A 20384-nucleotide genomic window follows, 5' to 3' on the forward strand; every position below is an offset into this window, starting at 1 on the left:
GCTGCGGACTTACGCGTGCAGCGGGCGTTTTTCCGTGGATCTTGCCGGAGTTTGGTCATTCAGTAAAATCGCAATAAGTCGTTCTGGTGCTAGTAACTCGACAAATTAAACTTCTGAAAAAAAACAATGCAAACCATTGTCTAGCAACACAAACACCATACATACAGTGCCCATCGTATTTATACGATACCGGCTCTGTAGCACAAATCTACTAAATACGTACTTTTACATGACCCGTGCTCCAGTGACAGACTGCGAAAAACGTAAAAGTACGTTTCCCACATGCAATATGTTAAAGAGCGAACCCTCTATTTTCACATCGCTAGATTGCATGTCCACGAAAATGTTTCTACACTATGAAGTAGATAGAAAAGTAGAGATAGTGTTGCTTTAAAAAATAATAGATATTCAAACGGTTTTAGGTTCTTTACAAATTTTTTTTCACGGACGAAATTACCATGTATTTAAACTATTTGCATCACGATTCTTATTGCACGACCTAACCTTTTTCACCGACAACAGTTTCTTTTCGTGCTCGTACGCGAATTATTCAGCGTTTAGTGATACAGACCTTACATTTCTTGCGGAATATCCCGCTTCATGATGAAAATGAGTTGATGATTGAAGTCCCGCATTTATAAAAATCTCCCACTAATGTCTATAACTAGATACGGCGTGGAGCTTTATCTGAGTGAAAGCAATAGAGATACTACCATGTTATATGAATACAACAAACACGACGCTTGTGAACGGTCATAGATATTAAGTTTCTAATTCATATGTATGCTTATTTTTTCTGTACAATTTACATAATTCCGAATATGTTGAACTTTGTAGAAAATCGAAATAGGAATTATAAAAGATGATTCCCACATAGCCGTATCGTGTCTATGCTGTGTCAGTGATTCCATTGACGACTGTTCAGTCCTACCCGTATAGTGCCCGTGCCATGCTTTTCCAACGACCACCTTTCCCACCTGCATCAGCGTTGTTGAAACAAGGACTTACGGCCTTTGAGGATTTTCCCACTCCCGTTCTTATCGTCAGGAGAACTCAATTAGTATATTAATGAGCATACAGGGTATTTCAATTAAGTAAATCCACCTAAGTATTTCCTCGAATTGTAATATAGGTACTCACAGCGAATGTTAATAGTCTTTAAAAGCGATGTGAAGGAATCATTGAATGTTTGAATGCTTTGACTGCTGCCGCACGTAGACATTATCTACTCTTCAACTTTCAAATATTCCTCTTGCTCCGTCTGCTGACCTACCGTTAGAAACACAAGTATTTGATTGCGGGAACATATTTTTTTTTAAGTGACAAACGTATTTTTCTGTAGGTATAATACAACTTTTTAAAAAACTATTTAGGTACATCTGTAGGTACAGTAAAACTGATTTTTAAAAAGAGTAGTAATTTTTTAGAGGAAAGCTCAGACATAATAAATTACAAATATTTTTTGTATTATGAACTTTTAAGCCAACTAAAGCTACTACATTTGTATTAACCGTTTGATACTTAGCTTAACATGGAACTTGCTTAACATACAGCTTAACGTGGAAAATACAACATTTGAATTCAATTTGAAAACCTCTAAACAAGTTAATGTGCGATTTTTTCTTGCCGACCCATTTACTTCAAATCAAGTGTACATTACCGACAAAATAGTATCCAGAGTAAGTACATTACAATCAGTTTATATGGCCCTACATACGAAATGTAAGTCTAACTGCTTAAATCCATCGTAGTCAATAGAAACAAGTACCTTCTTCTAGTTATGAGAATTAGGTATACAAGAACAAGTAGTTTCTTGTATTTATGAAAATTAGGATCGAAAGTAACTTGCAATCTGGATACTTCGAAACCAGTACAATTTTATTCAAATTGGAATAACTCAACAACAAAACATTGCACAACTTGTATGAAGGTTCTTAAAAATGCGACTTCAATTTTTAAGTACATGGTGATTGTGATTGAAAAGTTTTTAATAGAAACGGAACTGTTTAAATTGTAACAATTTTTTGAAACAAAACCGTGTTCACTATTCCATCTGTTTCCTAGTGTAGAAACATCTTCATATATAATGTATTGATATCTATTGTATATGTATTAATTGAAGGAAATATTATTTGTTACAGAGGCTCGTGCCAGGATAAATGGTTCGTCAGACATTCATGTGAAAACTGGCAGCCTTCTCACACTGATATGCCTCATGTCCCAAGGGCCTCATGATTTGGGTACAGTAGCTTGGTTTCGTGATAATCAACCAGTAATAACGTCGCCACATTCGGAGAACGACATCGACGGCGAACCCCGTATCACCGTCGAAAGCGAATGGAGTGAAGCCCTTACGTCAAGGTATTCCCGCCATTTATTGTTTATTATTTTGCACACTCGGTGTGTCATTCGTTTTCTTGGCTAGGTGCATTGTACACCTACATAGTGCATAATGTATCTAGAAAGGGTTAAATGAATCCAATTTCAAACAGTATTAGATATGTTTAATTTAAAGATCGTAATATATTTTACAAGAATTTGAAGAAGAGTATGGTTAGTATTGTAGTAATGTTATTTGCTTAAAAATATAAACAATTGCTCATACGAAGTCATACATTTACTAGATGCAAATATCTAAACTCTTTGGTATCGTTATTTAGCTTGCAAGGGAAAATCGCGAAATGTAAATGTTCGATTTTGATGAAACTTGGTATGTTTGTAGATTAGCCAAAAATATTAGACATGTATTTTTTTCTGCCGGTATCCATGGTGAAGAGATGAAAATCACACTCAAAGTTAGGAGTGGAAAACATATTTAGCTTAATACTTCAAAAACTATTACGTCTAAAACACAAAATACGAATGAAATACAATTTTGAATTTTGACACTATAAACAAAATAATAGCAACCCCAGTTAGATTATATTTTGTACAAAATTGAGCTTTGAAACGAGTGGGTTTATGAAAAGTATATATTTTTGTAATGCTTTCATTCATTATATTATGATATATATTGTTCATTGTTCAGTAAACATATATAAAATAATAACACCGCTAGTAAATACTCACAACGTCTCGCATTCGTTACAAACAGTTCGATGTTTGTAAAAGAAAATGTAGCAAGTGAAGATGGTTTATGAATCATTTCTCATCAATAATTATTATTTACCATATGCAAACAATTAGAATTTCGCCAGTAAACTTTGTTTAATGTTACGTTCTGGTAAATTCCAATATGATAAGCAAGATTCCATTCCGAGCGTTGCTCTGAACCCGTGTGACCTTGTAACTTGGTACTTTGTCAAAGTCAGCAGGTCATTCACCCGTAGGTGTCAAATGTGACTGATAATCGACCTAATATATTTTTGCATTAGTTAGAATAGATTATATAGATAGGAAAACGAGAGAGGTAGAGCTATGTTCTCGATGCGACGACGGTACATTACTCGAGTTACACCAAAACTATCATTTTCAAATTATCACAATCGTAGATGTTATTAACCTCGGGACTACAGAACTCGCGATTCGCAGAAGTAATCATCAATTGAGACAGTTCATTCGGCCTTTCCATTCGATCCTTTAAAAGCTGTCGCAACGCTCGGTTTTCACTTTTTAGTATTCCGTACGCGCAATTAGCCCGTCTAGTGCACAGTTTTATCACTCAGTGCTTCATAGGACAATAAGCATGTGGTATGGAGGAAGAAGTCTTCTGTATATGTCTCCTAACGACGAGCCATTTGAGACCTTCTCTCCCTAGATTAAACGTAACTAAATTTTGTAAACTATATTCCGTATCTCAAAAGAGATATCATTGTAATCGCGAACCAATACCTCCGAAACGAGATAATAAATCCTGAGGAAGACAGAAAGTGCCTAAACCTCTATTGATACTGTAACTATCCGTAGCAGCAGAGCTGGAATAAAATATTACTTTAACGAATTTACAAGAAATTTGTTTATAATGTAAAAATTCAAAATTCTATTTTATTCGTATTTTGTGCTTTGATTCATAGTATTCACGTACAAATTTATGAAAAGATGGATCAACATTTAGTAAGCGAAAACGATAAAAACATAATATTTCTTAATATATTTGTTTAATAAATTTATATTTTCACAAACTGTTTATATAGGTGGATTCGTCTTTGAAAAATGTGCAATCGCTCCTGTTGCAACATTTCGTTAGACGCAGTAGTTTTCGGGATATTAAACTAAATGTTTTCCATCCCCAAATGTGAGGTAATTTTCATCCTTTTAACATGGATACCAGCAGATTATAAAAAATACATGTCCAATATTTTTGGCTAATCTACAAACATACCAAGTTTCATCAGAACTGGACATTTCCACTTTGGGACGTTCCCTTGTTAATTATAAACGTTAAATGAAATACATTTATATTGTATTACATCAAGCGTCTCGTTCTCGAGATTATATGTAGCATTATCAATTGCCAGAGACTTCATAACGTTCGGAGCTATTTGTAAACTGAAAATTGTGCTTATTTGCGCGGTATCTTTTATTATTCACGTCGCTTGTCATATTGTTTTGTTCTGCAGAGAACTTTGGACGTGTTAATCTTTCCCTGCATAATAATTTAATTTATAATTACTCCTTAAAAGATTTTAAGATGGAAAAAGCAAAAAAAAAAAAACAAACGGTCTAGACATAGTTCTGAAGAACGTAAGGAGAAAGACAAAACTTTGCGTAAACAATTAAAAAGTATGCAACAGCAATTGCATAACCTTTCAAACCTTTTTATTAATGCTTTACTATCGCTTTAAAATCAGTTGTCCTTAGTACAATCTGATACAGCTAATAAAGCTCAAAAGGCAAGAATATTTAAACTATAATTCACATTTAATAAGAATATTATAGTGCCTCTGTAAAATTTTGGAAAAAGTGATTAAGCTTAGACTTCAGTGGTGGGTAGAGTCCTCTGGTTTCCTACCACCGTCTCAAGCTGGTTTTCGTTCCGGAAGATCCTGTTCTGACAACCTTGCAATGTTAACTTTGACCATTGAGGAGGCCTTCTCCATGAATAAGGATGTTTTATCATGCTTCCTTAATATCAAGGGAGCTTTTAACAATATCAACAGTAATATTCTCCTTCAGAAATTGTACGATATGGGATGTCCTGGCAATATTATTGATTTTGTAAGTCCTTTGACATATGAACGGAATGTTACGTTTATTCTCAACTCATCGAAAACAGAACAAGGAAGGTATTTACAGGACAACCGCAAGGTGGTGTACTCAGCCCCCTTCTCTACGATATTTATGTCAAAAATATTGATAATGCACTAGATAGTTGTATCCAAATTTCCCAATTTGTAGTTGATATCGCGATCTCTCGTCAAGTCTCTGTTCCTACTATTGGAAGAAAAGCCTTGGAGGATGCGGTCTCTGTCATTACTAGAAATCTTACTCTTCTTGAACTCTCACTATCTCTCGAAAAGACTGTTTTAATACATTTTAACAAAAGATGAATTTACCCACGTGTTTGATCCATCAAAATTAACAGTTATAGAATTAAATCTAGTGCTCAGGTTCTTCTTCTGGGCATTCGGTTTGATTATCAGCTTAAATTCAGCAATCAGATTGAGTACATACGTAATAAATATTTTGATAGATTTAACATCTTAAAATTTAGAAATGGCATAAGATGGGGTGCAGTCCCATTTACTCTTCTTATTCTATACAAAAGCCCTATTCGTTCAGTCATTGATTACAGCTCCTATATACATATACGTATTTCCCTAAGAATGTGGATCTCAAGTTAAGAATTGAGAGAATTCAGTTTGCAACCCTTCGTATCGCCTTGGGTTATAGTTGTAGCATCCCTAATAATGTTCTTTTGGCAGAGTCCAAGTGGTGTCTGCTTCAACATGGATCCGCTTTCCTATGTAATAATTTTCTCATAAAAAATTTTTCAAACAAGGAAACAGTTTTTATAATTTAATACAAAGGCTCATAGAATCTACAAGATCGCCCAAATTAGTAAACAAAGCTCGATCTATACTTCCAAACCAAACTGGTGGCTTACAACATAGAACTTGGCTTAGAACCGAAAACAACTTTGCTCCATACCTCTGTGAATACATTTTCCTTAGTCCATCGATAGAAATAAATACTGAACTTGGTCTCCTTCTTAAGGAAGCAGTAGATCCTAATTTTATCTTTTCGGGCCACCTCGTTAATAAGCCTCCCAACTCTATAGCTGTTTTTACTGATGGTAGTAAACATGAAGAGACAGGAATGGTCGGTGCAGTTTGTTCCGCATTATTATTCAAATCCCGTTTACTAAGTCTACACAAGCACGTGTCTGTCTTTTCTGCTGAATGTATTGCAATCAAACCTGCCCTTGAGCTTGCTTCTGATTGTTCTAATTATAATATCTACATCTATTCTGACTGTTGAGTGATCTACAAGCACTATGTAACTATTCGGGCAGTGTTAAATTCAATCCTTTACTACTTAACATTCATAAGCTGATAAACTCCTACTTTACAGAAACAAAGAAACTATTTCTTTTCTGGATCCCTTCTCAAACTGGCATTACATTTAATGAAATAGCAGATGATTTAGCTAAAGAAGCGTCTCAACAGCTTCTTCCCTATTAATTTTTTATAAAACGCAGTCTCTCGCAAAACTCCTCCATCGGAAATTCTTCCATTCGTACCCGTATGGACCATTACAAATTCATAACACTGTTCGACAAATTTTGACTTTTTTTCGATTTTGTAAACGTGAATAAACATTTCTTATAGATTTCGACGTGCTGATTACGAATCTGTAAACCGTTTTTTTCCAGAACGTACAGTTTTTGAAAAAATCAATTTTGAAAAAAATGACAAATTTTCAACTTTGGGATTTTTTTGTGCTTTTGCCGTAGTAGTTATTTAGTTGCTGTTTGCACGAAATGATTCTGTGGACTCTCCCGAATAAAAGGATATAAATAGTTATTAGATTATAAACATTGAAATAGGTTTAAATAACAATTAAAATGAAAAGGACACCCAAAACGCACCCATTTTTGCTGATATTTTTCACTTTATTTAAAAAAATAAGGGTCTAGGAGAAAATTTGACTATACCACGCGATAGAGCAAACCTTTCTACTAAGGAAAGCATCAAGCGAATGTTCAAAATTATTTTTGTTTTCAATATAGAAATAAAATAGTTTGGCGAAACGCGCGGCGGCGACAGTGGTACTCAATGACGTCAATGTGTATAGGGACCGCTGAACGGCAGGCGGTAGGCGAGGCCTCCACCGGCGGGCGCCGCCGTCATTGAGTACCACTGTTGCCGCCGCGCGTTTCGCCAAACTATTTTATTTCTATATTGAAAACAAAAATAATTTTGAACATTCGCTTGATGCTTTCCTTAGTAGAAAGGTTTGCTCTATCGCGTGGTATAGTCAAATTTTCTCCTAGACCCCTACTTTTTGAAATAAAGTGAAAAATATCAGCAAAAATGGGCGCGTTTTGGGTGTCCTTTTCACTTTACTTGTTATTTAAACCTATTTCAATGTTTATAATCTAATAACTATTTATATCCTTTTATTCGGGATAGTCCACAAAATCATTTCGTGTAAAGAGAAACTAAATAACTACTACGGCAAAAGCACAAAAAAATCCCGAAGTTTAAAATTTGTCATTTTTTTTCAAAACTGATTTTTTCAAAAACTGTACGTTCTGGAAAAAAACGGTTTGCAGATTCGTAATCAGCACGTCGAATTCTACAAGAAATGTTTATTCACGCTTACAAAATCAGACCCGTGTTGAACAGTGTAATTGGTATTAACAATAGCTAACATAACAACACTAAATGTACCCTTATAATTATAAAAGTAGGAACAGCTATTGGCTGGTTTTACAATTTGTACATGTTTGCCGTCGATTGCTCTGAGGCAATTATTAAATTGCCAAAGAATTTAAAAATCATCTGCAATTGATTGCCGTTTTTTCCCTGTGTCTAGAAACTGAAAAGAAAAATAATTTTTATTTATTTCAGAATCAGGATAATATTAAAGTAGAAGATTTTTCAAATCTTTCTCTTAGAATCTTCGGAACTTTTCAATGGTTCTGGGGTAAGTGCTGTGGGGTTCATCACAGTCCTCTTACCAAAAGGCAAAAGCTTTCCCCACTCCGTGGCCAGATCCTTCGGAACACTGTCCTTAATGTTTAGCAACACGGCGTCGGGCCGCTTGCTATTTCCAAACTCTTTTCAAACATAAACAATCAATTCCTCGACACTTAACAGCCGAGAGACCCAACGTGGTCATCAGCCATCGAGTGCCAGTAGGACCGATTAATATTAGACAGCCCTGTTTATGACCTCTAATAGCCTAAGTCCCAGTTATAAAATCCTTCACTGCGGGACGACCCAAAGTTGGGTATCCCTGATATTGATAGAAAAAATATACTGATGCTAACATTTTCGAGTCATCTACATCTACAATTTGCTCAAGCATCAGAAAAAAGAAAACCGGGCACAATAATAAGCGAGATAAATTAATAAAATTTGCTTGCCAAACACTATCAGGAAGTAAGGAAGACGATCCGTTTACTATTACCGGAGAAAAAGTAGTTTGTGACCTCAAGCAATTTGATCAGCAATAGCGAATAACAGCCGAAAAACTAATTAATGACGTCATATACTACGAAAAAATGGGAAAACTGAATGAAAATTATTCTATAATAGATCATATACAGCCAACGTATCAAATGATACCAACGACGCCATATTTTCAAAATACTGAGCAGTCATTTACGAATTTATAAATTATTTAAATAAAGAGATCTTTGAAAAATAAAAATGAAATGTTATTATTGTGAGTGCGTTTACGAGAACGCGGCGAGACCCTCGCGGTATCTCGTTGTCGCGAGACTGCCGAAATGTGATCTCCCACCTATGATCGAGTGACGAATCAGAAATCAATTGAGATTGATTGGCCATATCGATAGCGGCGGGGATCTTGGCCCGCGACTAATACATACGCGGTATAATATAACGCGCATATGTATAAATACGCGAGATCCGCGTATACACGATCCGTATAAATATGAGGGAATTCACGATCATTGCAAAGTACCGCGGAGTATCGAGAGAAACTGTGTATGATCAAATAAAGTGTTTAGTTGTCTTCATCGGGACTTTGAAACTCTCTACCTTTCTGTCCCTCCCAAAAATCCCTTACATTACTTACCTTCAAATATTCATCTTTTAAAGCTTTATATATCTCCCAGCAGGTTTGTGGAATTATTTTTCGCAATAGTTGCCGTGACATCGCACAAGAAAATTTCAGATCTTCATAATTTTGACCTACAGCTAAATATCTAAGTGTAGCTATCAAACATTCTTCTGCAGATACAGCTTCTCGCATTACTGTATTTTTTTCAATGAGAGGTCGAACTAAATTTAAAATAATATGAAATTTTTCTTCTTTCGTACGAATGTAATTTATGAAGTCTTTTGGTTCATTTGATCGCAATTCTTGTAATAAATATATATGCGGGAACGTATTTCTTTGGAATAGCCAATTTTTTGACCACTTTCTTTTTTTACGGGGAACTTCTTCTTCTTCGGTACACATAGTTAATGCCATAATCAGCGCAGCACGTTTATTCGCAGACAAATTTTCTAACGCCATTTCACATTGAAAGTTGTATGAGTACTGAATGTGTTTAGATTTCATGAGACCCAGAGTATGTCCTGCCGTCACGTGAGACTGTGAGACCTTGTCTCGAGGCATGTCTCGAAGTAAGTCTCATCGTGTAGGGCCTACTTAACAGACTTCGATCTGGACACTATCAACTAAAGGCCTCTCTCTTTAAAATTAATCTTGCTGCTAACACGAGTTGCCTGTGTGGTTGTTTGGTGCAGGACCTTAACTATGTGTTGTGGCAATGTCAGATCTATGATAATAATAGAAATGTTCTATTTCACAAACTGTGCAACAAGGGCTATTTTCCTTTCCGTATGAACCCTCTGTTCTCCTTTTACTTACTATTCATAAATTTCTAAAGTTTTATTGTTTGCATCTTTAGAGAACAATTTAAAAATGTACCAGTAATTTGTCAACCTAGGTTCTAAGTTATTGTTGTAATGTTAGCATGCACAGCAATGTGCATGCTGCTAATAATCTCAGTAGGGGTTTTATAGCTTAATAAATAAAAAAAAAAGAATATACTTTTGGTTAAGTTCCACACGAACTTAGCGAACGAATAAAGCTAATAAAACTCAAAAGGCAAGTACTTAACGTTTAATAAAAATGTTATAACATTGGTTAAGTTCCACATGAACTTTAACTGTTGTAATAAGCACGTTTTAATTACTATGTAAAATATTCTACGTATGAATATTTTTCTTTCCAAAGGCAACTGAAAAGTCAGTTGAGAAAGAAAATGCATGTAAATAATACTAGTATTTTACTTGAGAAATCTCAAGGTGATCTGCATAGTATTGACAATAAGTCAGATACTTCGAATAACTCTGGAGAACTTATTAATAGTGAGAATCAGTCGCAAGAATTTCCAGTAGCAGAGGATGAAATATTGCACAAACTGGGGAAATACCTATCTGTGTCCACAGAACCTTTAATAAAGATGCATTCCGACATTATAGACAGATGAAAAACATCGATGGTTGGAGGTTTATCAGAGGAAGCAAGAAACAATTTATTAAAAAAGTATCCTGGCAAATGTGATTTGTGGATAGAAGCTCCAAAAATTAATTTGGAAGTGTTTTCAGCTATGACTGGTATAGCTAAAGAGAGAGATCAGCATTTTGTTGAAACTCAAAATGAAATTAGATCTGTGTTATCTTCGTTGGGTGGTGCATTATCATTGATTCTTAATGATGCTGAGGATGGAATAGATCGTATGATATTAATAGAACATTTGTGTGATACAGGAAACCTATTAATCGACGTTTTTAATCAAGAGTCGGTTTGTAGAAAATCGTTTATTACTCCTGTGTTAAATAAGAATTTGAAACCAACGCTGGATGCGTATATAAATAAAGCAGGTGGTGTACATTTTCCATAATTAAATGAATTAACATGGGAAATTTGGCAATGGTGTGATTTAAGAAAATTATGGATAGTAGCTTCATACCATACCATCTAAAGAGATTGTAGAAGCAGACGCGGCATCTCGAGTTAAGAATGTAGATATCGAGTGGGAATTATCCACACAGATATATAAAAAAAATAGTAGATACCGTCGGTGTTCACGAAATCGATTTATTTGAAATTAAAAAAAGATCCTATACTGTCCAGATTTTTCAAAGGAATATTTAGACAGAAACCTACAAAACCTAAACATTCCAGTACATGGGATACTGAGCTTGTTTTAAAATTTATTGAAAATCTTAAATTTTCTCATAAGTATAGTCAGGAAATATCAGAAAAGACAGTAACTTTGCTAGCATTAGTTACTGCGCATCGATTACAAACTCTGGCACTAATTGATGTTAATAACATTATTATATCAAAAACAGATATAGGAATCAAAATACCAGATTTAATTAAAACATTAAAGCCTGGGAGCATACAGCCGAATCTAGTGTTACTATTTTTTAATGAAAGACCAAGGATTTGTCCAGAAAAAGCGCTTATGCACTATTTAAGTTATACTAAGGATAAACGCGTAAAATAATAATAGTGGATGTCAGTACATTTACGATTTATAGTATCAGACATGCTGTTGTATCCACAGCCTGCAGGAAAGGTATACAGGCTGTTCCACGTAACACTTTTCACGATTTTTCAAGTACTTGCGATAATCTGACAAAAAATATTTTAGACAAAAGTTGATTACATCTCCCTCCCATTTTTATACCCAATATATTATAACACTGAATGAAAGGAAAGCATGGTTGATACACCATATTTTTTGTTTCTTCAAATTAAGCTAAAGACAAGCGACGTGAATATATCGGAAGATACCGCGCAAATAAGCACAATTTTCAGTTTATAAATAGCTCTGAACGTTGTAAAGTTCCCGACAACTGACAGTACTACATGAAATCATCTTCACGTACAGGTAAGTTCGTTTAATCGTATAATTATATTGTAATACATAGTCATGGATATTAACATAAAGCAAAAAATTTCATTATCAAACTAACAACGAACTTTCCCATCCAATTCTATAATTGTCCGAAATAGTCACGGGAAGCTAATATTTTATTCAGAAGTTTATTACACTTTAGAGATAGAAGTTTCCGAGAAAATAGGAAAAGTAAGTTTTCTGATAAAAGACATTTTTTAAGCAGTTCAAATATTTCCTAACGAGGGAGAATGTTTTACAAGAGAAAAGTTTTTACAGGGAATAAACGTCAATTTTGCGAGTGGCAAACGTGAGGATTAAAACTTTTCATTTTGAAACTTTCTTCTGAAAAATGAATAATTTAGTTTCGCAAAATCCTATATAAAATTGTTCGAAAATTCACTACACCTACTTCGGACCTTTTAATCAAGATAACTTTCAGAAAAATCAATAAAAATAAAAAGCGACCTCTATTTCAAGAATATGTACTTGTCCAATGTTGAAATATTTTAGATAGATACAAATATATATTCTAATCCTCAAATGCTCTCGTTTCCAACCTTGGACTTCTAAATTTTCAAACATTTGAAACTTTCAAATTATCAATGTTACAAATCTTTATATTCTTTTTACATATTTATTCCAATTCCTGAATTCAAATTGCTAGAACTCTATACTTGAGCTCTAAGTGATCCTTGGTGCACAATAAGGGTTAAGGGGGTAGAGTAGTCACGTACCGGTTCGAGATTGATATATTGGTATCTACTGTTAGAGTTTTCGCTACAGGAACAGTATTACCTACAGACACGTAACTGTCTGATAAAGGAGAGATATAGACACTCTATGATTCCAAGTTGATTGGGAAGATGACTTAGAAAATTTTCCGCTCCACTACATACACTACTACACGAGCCATGTGTACGTAAGTTCGGCGCATCCAACAGCTGTGAAAAGTCAAAACACAAGCCAGATGTGACCCCTACTCTCTCGCTCTTAAAACACTGAGATTCGACTGTTTAAATTGCCGACAAATAACACAAACTACGCGCGATCTTTTCAATTGCTCAAATATTTTCATTCTCCAATTTGTCAAAAGGGGGCAATAACAGATATAGTCTTCAAGAGACTCGAAACATCACAAATTTTTGGAGCTCCATTAAAATAAATAAATTATACAGAATATATATTGTTTAGCTTCTATGCAAACTTAAATATACATAAAATTAAGAATATTTGGATCAAGTATTTGAAAGAACATCTGTTTCACATTTATCTCGATAATAATGTAGCTATACAGAGTGGGTGGAAAATCGTAGTACTACAGACCAGGAGATAACTCTGCGTAAAGAAATAAGAAAAAAATTTGGTATTCAATTTTTTTTATCCGAGGCTTTGTTTTCGAGAAAATTGAATTTGAAGTTCATTATTTTCATTTCAGTTTATTACTTTACAAGTACTGTTGGACATCTTCTCCTCGTTGCAGCATACATAACTGTGCTTGACGAATTAAAAATAACTGAACGCATTGTAACGTATTATTTTTTAATTTTTCAAACACTTGAATAATTTTTTGCTTTAAATGTGCAAGGTTGTGAATATCTACTTTGTGTGCTTCTTTTTTGACATATTCCCATAAGAAAAAGTCCAGGGGATGTAAGATCCAAAGACCTTGAAGGCCAGTGTATCTTATTGCCACGACCTATTCAGCACGAATACTTTTCATTTAAGAAATTTAAAACTGGTTTCGAGAAATGTGTCGAGGTACCGTCATATTAAAAAATAATTTTAGTTCTGATATCTAAAGGTACTTCTTCTAACAATGAAGATGACATATCACATAAAAGCTCTAAATCGAACTATCTAGATATTTTCTACAGTATCCTATCATTATCAATGTTTATATATACTATCACGGACAGAGACAACAACCGATAATAGAATACACGATAATTAAATCGCATTGCATAGAATGAGCAAACTTCAAATTCGATTTTCTCAAAAGCGAAATCTCGGATGAAAACGTATAACATATTTTTTTCTTAATTTTTTTTTACATAGAATTACCCCATAGCCGGTTATACTACGATTTTCACTTACGATTTGTACATTCACCCTGTATAATTCACACTCTAGATACTAAAAGTTAACAATAACTCAGTGAACTTTCATCCGATTTGCTTCAAATGTTTGGTAGTTGCTGCTAATATTATTCTATTCAATTACACCGCTGCACTTACGGAATCTCTAGCGAAATCATGCATACATACATATTTTTCGGAACCCTGTCTTACGGCTCCCAAGGTGACCGCCTGTGCGTAAATCCGCTATTAGTGAAACCCTCAAAGATTTTTCTGAAGTTTGTAAAGGTGAGTCTAGGAATGGTGACGTTTAGTGGAATATCTTTATACATATTTTTTATGAACAATCAGAACAAGTCTATATACGTATCTTTGGAAATTAATAATAGCATTCTGAATGAAGGTTGTTGGGTAGATGTGGAGAATGATTTCTTTTTACGTGAAAAATCCTGCGTTCAATACCCAGTATAGAAAGAACCTTTTTGTCTTTTTAAAATATTTAGGTTACGTATAACATTATCTCACAAATACTGCAGTTGTATTGTACAAATTTTCATTCATAAATAGATACCTAAAAAGTATATTTGAATTTTTCTCGAAAATAAATACATATTACGTGTATATACATGTGCATGCGTATGTTGGTTTCACAGAGAATTAAAACAATACGTCTGACGTCACGGCCAGCCGCTGCGTTCAATGAACACAACCATACACATGAGAAAACAAATGCAGTAGATCACATACACATGAAAACATTGCGTGATATGTGTTTCGACGCTGTGTCTAGGCAGTGCAAATTCCTGGATAAAACACAAAGAAAGAAGTAAAAAATGTTCAAATATATGGATGGTTTAAATATATATCTATGAGTGAAAAGTTGTATAAAAAATGCCAATGCTTATAAAATACTATTACATGCAATTTAAATATTTAAAAAGAAAGAAAATGTTCTTTCCACACAGGGTATCGAACCTGGGACGTGTCACTTACAATGCAGCTATTATCCGTAACTACCCAACTAGTTGTTTTGAGAATACTGTTAACTTTGATCGATGTATAGGGTCTCGACTATTATCGGGCTTCATACATACATATATGGAAAACTAAGCGGTGATAAGGTGTAAAGTTTTATGTATATCTTCCCAGTTATACCACGTATCTTGCTGCAGTTTGCGTACAGATTTGGTGTAATTGTTACTAAGAAATACGCATTAACACGCATTAACATATTTCAAAATGTCATCGTTTAATTTCTGGATTTATACGGGAGCTAACTTTTCGTCCTTATATAAAAAGATTTTGAGCTGGGAAATAGTTCACACGAAGAAAGAAAGTTCAATGGAGCCCACTGCATTATGAATCATACTAACGTAATCATTACGTAACGTATCATTAATCACACTACTCTAATATTTAAACAGTATTCACAATATAACAGCAATAACATTAAAGTTATGATCGTTAATTAACGCAGACCCGCGCAATAATTTTGTATGGAGAAGAGGAGATGAGAGTCATCGCGAGAGGAGAGCTCGTGGTAGGCAGTGACAGCCGCGAGGACTAATTCAAGTTCTTGGCCCGGTGGGGGGTCCTCGTAAATTCGCCGACGCGAAACACCGTCACCCTGACAATCGTCAATCACGTCCAAAAACAGATGCAGCCCGGCTGTAATATTCGTGTGACACACAAGCGGCAGAGTTGACAAGGGCTGGCTAGAAATGCAGAGCATGCCTGATGCGCCTTCACGGTGTACGGGCCACCTGACAAAGGACTGGCTTGTTTCCTCTTCACTCGAGAGCCTATTGAATATTATAGCGCACAAACCAGGACGCATACATCAGGCGCGTCGAGATTCGGAAAGAGTCGGTTCTACTTGCTGGACAGATTTTCTGAAACTGACGTATGCTACATGAAATGACGATTAAGGGGAAGTATATAGTGGATGATGATCATCATTTCAATAATAGTAAAATATACCTCTTTTTTGTTTTTTGTACATAAATTGACAATTTGTTTGTATTTTGATATGTCAACAGCATGATTTGATCGCACGGAGTATGGTGTACAATATGTAAAACGTTCGCGTGTAATAGGCTACAGATATTATTTTGCATTCTGTGTTCGGTAACAACACTGTGATTTATATTCAGGGATACAATAGGTAAAATAATAGCCGCACACAAGTGGTCAGGTGATTCGCATACTTGAATGTTACTTATTAACACGAGTCACATGACCATTTGTAGGCCGCCATTGTTCTTACCTTTCGCATCCCTGCTTACATTAGAGATATTCAAGAGTGTGTTTTTGTTTATTTCTGTACTCTTTACATAAAAATTCAAAAAATTAAATACAAAATAAACGTGAAATATAATCCAAAGCAGATTCTATGGTTAACTAATACTCTTATCTATTTATTTATACATATTTATTTCATTATTTTTATTATATTATTTATTATATTATATTATTATTTTTATTATATTAATTTTTATAATGTAGACGAATTTGTGAATCACTGTACTATGTTTTTAAACATTTTAAATGATTTGTAAAAGTTTTGAAAACCTTGATAGAATTACTAAATCACAGCAACATTTTTTGTTACAAAAATTATTTCATTTCAAGTGTATTTTCAATTCCATTCTGATTCAGACATCAAATAAATGTTCATAGTATTGTAGTTCCAACTATATAGTAGGGGAAGCTTGCCGACTTTGGAGCACTAAAATATTTTTTACACTAGGCTTGTAATAAAATACTTTAAGTTCTTTTTCGCCAGAAAGTTCTTATAACCGTAAACTTCCATTCGATAAAAAACCTACTTGTTTTTGAATTCGTTAAATTCATCCGGATGCCTGGGACCCTGAAAACTTACTAAAAAAAAGACAGAAAAATCAAATGACATCATCTTAGAGACTCATTGAAATCATGTGTGAGACAAAAAAATTGTAATCGCTCCACTCATAACAAAAATAATCAGGGCGATCATGTAGGTGGTTTATCATATGTACAAAATTCTGCGTTACTATGTTTCTGACTGTACATATCATGGCACATTCGAATATGTCAGGGCAATGACATTACCGATAAAATTATGCAAAAAGTTCAATGTAGCGCTGTTAAATCATGATTTAATGAAATTTTGCTGATATGTAGTAATACGAATGATAAAAAGTAGAGCTAAAATCTACCATTCACACCCGTGAAATTTAAGCATTTTTATATAATTTAGAGAGTTCTTTGAACGAAATCATAAGTTGACTGCGCTGCGTTGAACTTTCTTTGTTCGAATGAAACCTTTCCCAGCTCAAAAGCTTCTCATATAAAGATGAAAAGTCGCAGGGCATAAATCCAGGTCTCAGTATTGCCTCTTGCTGGGTTATACATAAAACAAAGTAAAACACGTGACAAATTTAGTTAAACTTATGTGAACGAGACGGCTCCTAATTAGGAGGGCTGCAGATGTGAAACCGTAATATGTTATATCCAAAGTGGCGACGTGCGTTACTGAAAATTTTCCATTCCACTACACACGTTAGCGAACCAGGTGCGTGTACGTGAGCTCGACGTTTCAGACCACTTTGGATAGCTTCAGAAAGTCAAAAAAGAAGGCCAATGTGAAGTCAAACTCACCCTCTCGCTCCTGAAACCCTTTCCAACATACAATTAGAAGGCAATTCTTCGGTGTGATTCTCAAAGAGTTGTATGAAATTTTGAGAGATGAAACTAGAAATTAAACGATAATATTTTGGGAAATATTACGTGTTAATACGTATTTCGTAGTAACAAATAAAACAAATTTGTACGCAGACTATAGCAGGACGTGTGGTACAACCAGGAAGGTATACATAAAATAATGATATTAACACCGCTTATTATTCCATATGTGTATGTATGAAGTCTGATGATAGTCAAGAACACATACTTTGGACGAATTTTTAAATTCAATTTTTCCGAAAACTGAGTACTTGTTCTTTATCTATAGTTTATTTTTATATGTAGAACCACACTCTTCCTAATCATATCACACGCCCTGCCACATCCTATACATTATTTTCAAAGTAAGCTGTTGGGTAGTTGCGGATAATAGTTTCATTGTAGTATGACATGTCCCAGGTTCGATATCCAGTGTGGGAAGAACATTTTCTTTTTTCTGTAATCTTTAAATAGTACACAACGGTATTTTACAAGCATTGTAATTTTTGATATAAATTTTCATTCACAAATACATTTTTAACACATACATTTAAACTCTTTTCTACTTTTTCCTTTGTGTTTTATCCACAAACTTCTACATAATACATTAAACTACGAACTTCCCATATATAGCTGTAGACAAATACATCTAAAAAGTATGTACTAAACTGTCGCATGCGCGATATAAAGGTGCAAGTATATAAGTACCTTCACGTACGTACAACAAGTGTAGAGGTACCTGTACTATACTTTACTATAGTATTTTTCACATACTGTATATGTGACGTTCACTGAAGCTGATTCAAGCGTCTATCAACATTGGTTTTCATCAGCGTGTAGTAACAGTTATTTATGTAATTATGCGTATCAAATGTGTAACTAATCACTGCAGAAGCATAAAAACTAAAGGTTCCGGAATTGGTTTCTTCCAGTGAGCATTATATTTTGAAATTGAACAAAACATGTTTTATGTTAAACTGTATTTGAAACCTAACTTCTTCCATTGGAAAATCTTTAAATTTTCTTTAAAAAAGCCACAATTATTGTCAACATGGATCCCAGGAGTAAACAGAAAAGACTGGCGGTTAAATGCATGGAGTATAATATGTACAAAATATTTTAAATCTGTCAATTTTTATAATATTCCAGAAGCAAAAATGAACAAACCAGGGCTAGAAAATTTATTTAAGGGTACACCACAAAGTTTAACCCTTTCCCCTCGATTGTCTCCTCTAAAGGGATAAAATGAATGAAAACTCGGAACCTCAGAATGCAAACGGTCAAATTCTGCTATAGATACATGTAATTTCAATGACAATGTTTATTAATATATATTATAAATATGTTACACATATATGTACAAATGTATCAAACAGTATTTATTACATATATGGTTACAGCAGGTCTGGATGCTTTAACATCACAAGGGAGTCAATGATCTGAATAATGAACTTCAGAATGATGAAAATATTTGAGGTTAATATTATGATTTGTAGGAATTGTAAAGTTTTGCATTATTTTTATTGTATTGTGTATTGTGTATACATGTACTGTTATTCGCACTTCAAAAGAAACCAATTTACTTCTTTTATTATAAAAAATGATATTATTTATAGTGTGTATTATTTTCATCCAATATTATACCAGGTCATAAAAAATTGACTTTTAAGCCTCGGTTAGATTAATTAAGTTACTTAAATTCACGTGGTTTGAATGCAAATGATTTGGGGCAATTTAACCAATGTGAACGTATTGTTTTAGGTGACTTCAAACATGTCTTCCAGTTTCTATTTTGTCTAGGCAGGTTCAGATTAGTCAAGTTACTTCAGTTCAAGTGATTCGGGGTCGTATGACCAACGTGAACGTGTTACATTACTCGACTTGAAATGTACTTTCAAGCTTCAAGTGAAGTTGACGTCTATTCAACTTTTCCTTGCCTTTGAATACACATTGATTGACGTGTACCATGGTGTATATTGTATCATCCAGGCCAAATTTCAATTAAATCGACGAACATGTAAAAGTCAAGAACGTTGTCAAAAGTGCATGCCTTGTTGGAAAATACATAACCAAATAACTAAGATGCATCATTTCTTTCGACGCCACTTTTATTATTTTTGTCTGACAGCTTGAATTCAAGTTACTTTTGAATTCCTATCACTTGAATCCAAGTAACTTGTGCGAACATAAACTTGATATCGGGCTACTTGAATTCAAGTAACTTGACTAATCTGAACAAGGCTTTAGCATAAATACATACTTGAATGGACGTTCAAAATTTAGTGCTTCTTTTCCACCTTTTCGCTTTAGTCTATGTATATACCAAATTCATATGTAATAGTTGGGACGTCTCATAGACAGAACCTAGCAATCTAGTGTATTATGTTATAGTATAGAAGTCTGTGGTTTATCGAGGAATTTTTACTGTATATGATCTACCATATTTGTCTTCCTACGTGTTGTGTCGTGTTGCGAATTGATATAATTCTTCACGGTTGTAAGCCGTGTTCGCGATCCGGATATTACTCGCCTAATTAAATTTGAGTAAT

The 20384-nt window shown here is 34.2% G+C and overlaps 1 protein-coding gene across 1 annotated transcript in view; it reads left to right on the forward strand.

The window, feature by feature from the left end:
- Positions 1–20384, forward strand: part of Dpr1 (defective proboscis extension response 1) — a 1112753-nt gene that overhangs the window by 929411 nt on the left and 162958 nt on the right. The window contains exon 4 of the mRNA XM_076378317.1: positions 2142–2361. Within this exon, the coding sequence (XP_076234432.1) occupies positions 2142–2361 (220 nt within the window). The remainder of the gene's footprint in view (positions 1–2141; positions 2362–20384) is intronic.

The sequence above is a fragment of the Calliopsis andreniformis genome, chromosome 5 (genome assembly GCF_051401765.1).
Source record: "Calliopsis andreniformis isolate RMS-2024a chromosome 5, iyCalAndr_principal, whole genome shotgun sequence".
NCBI lineage: Eukaryota > Metazoa > Arthropoda > Insecta > Hymenoptera > Andrenidae > Calliopsis > Calliopsis andreniformis.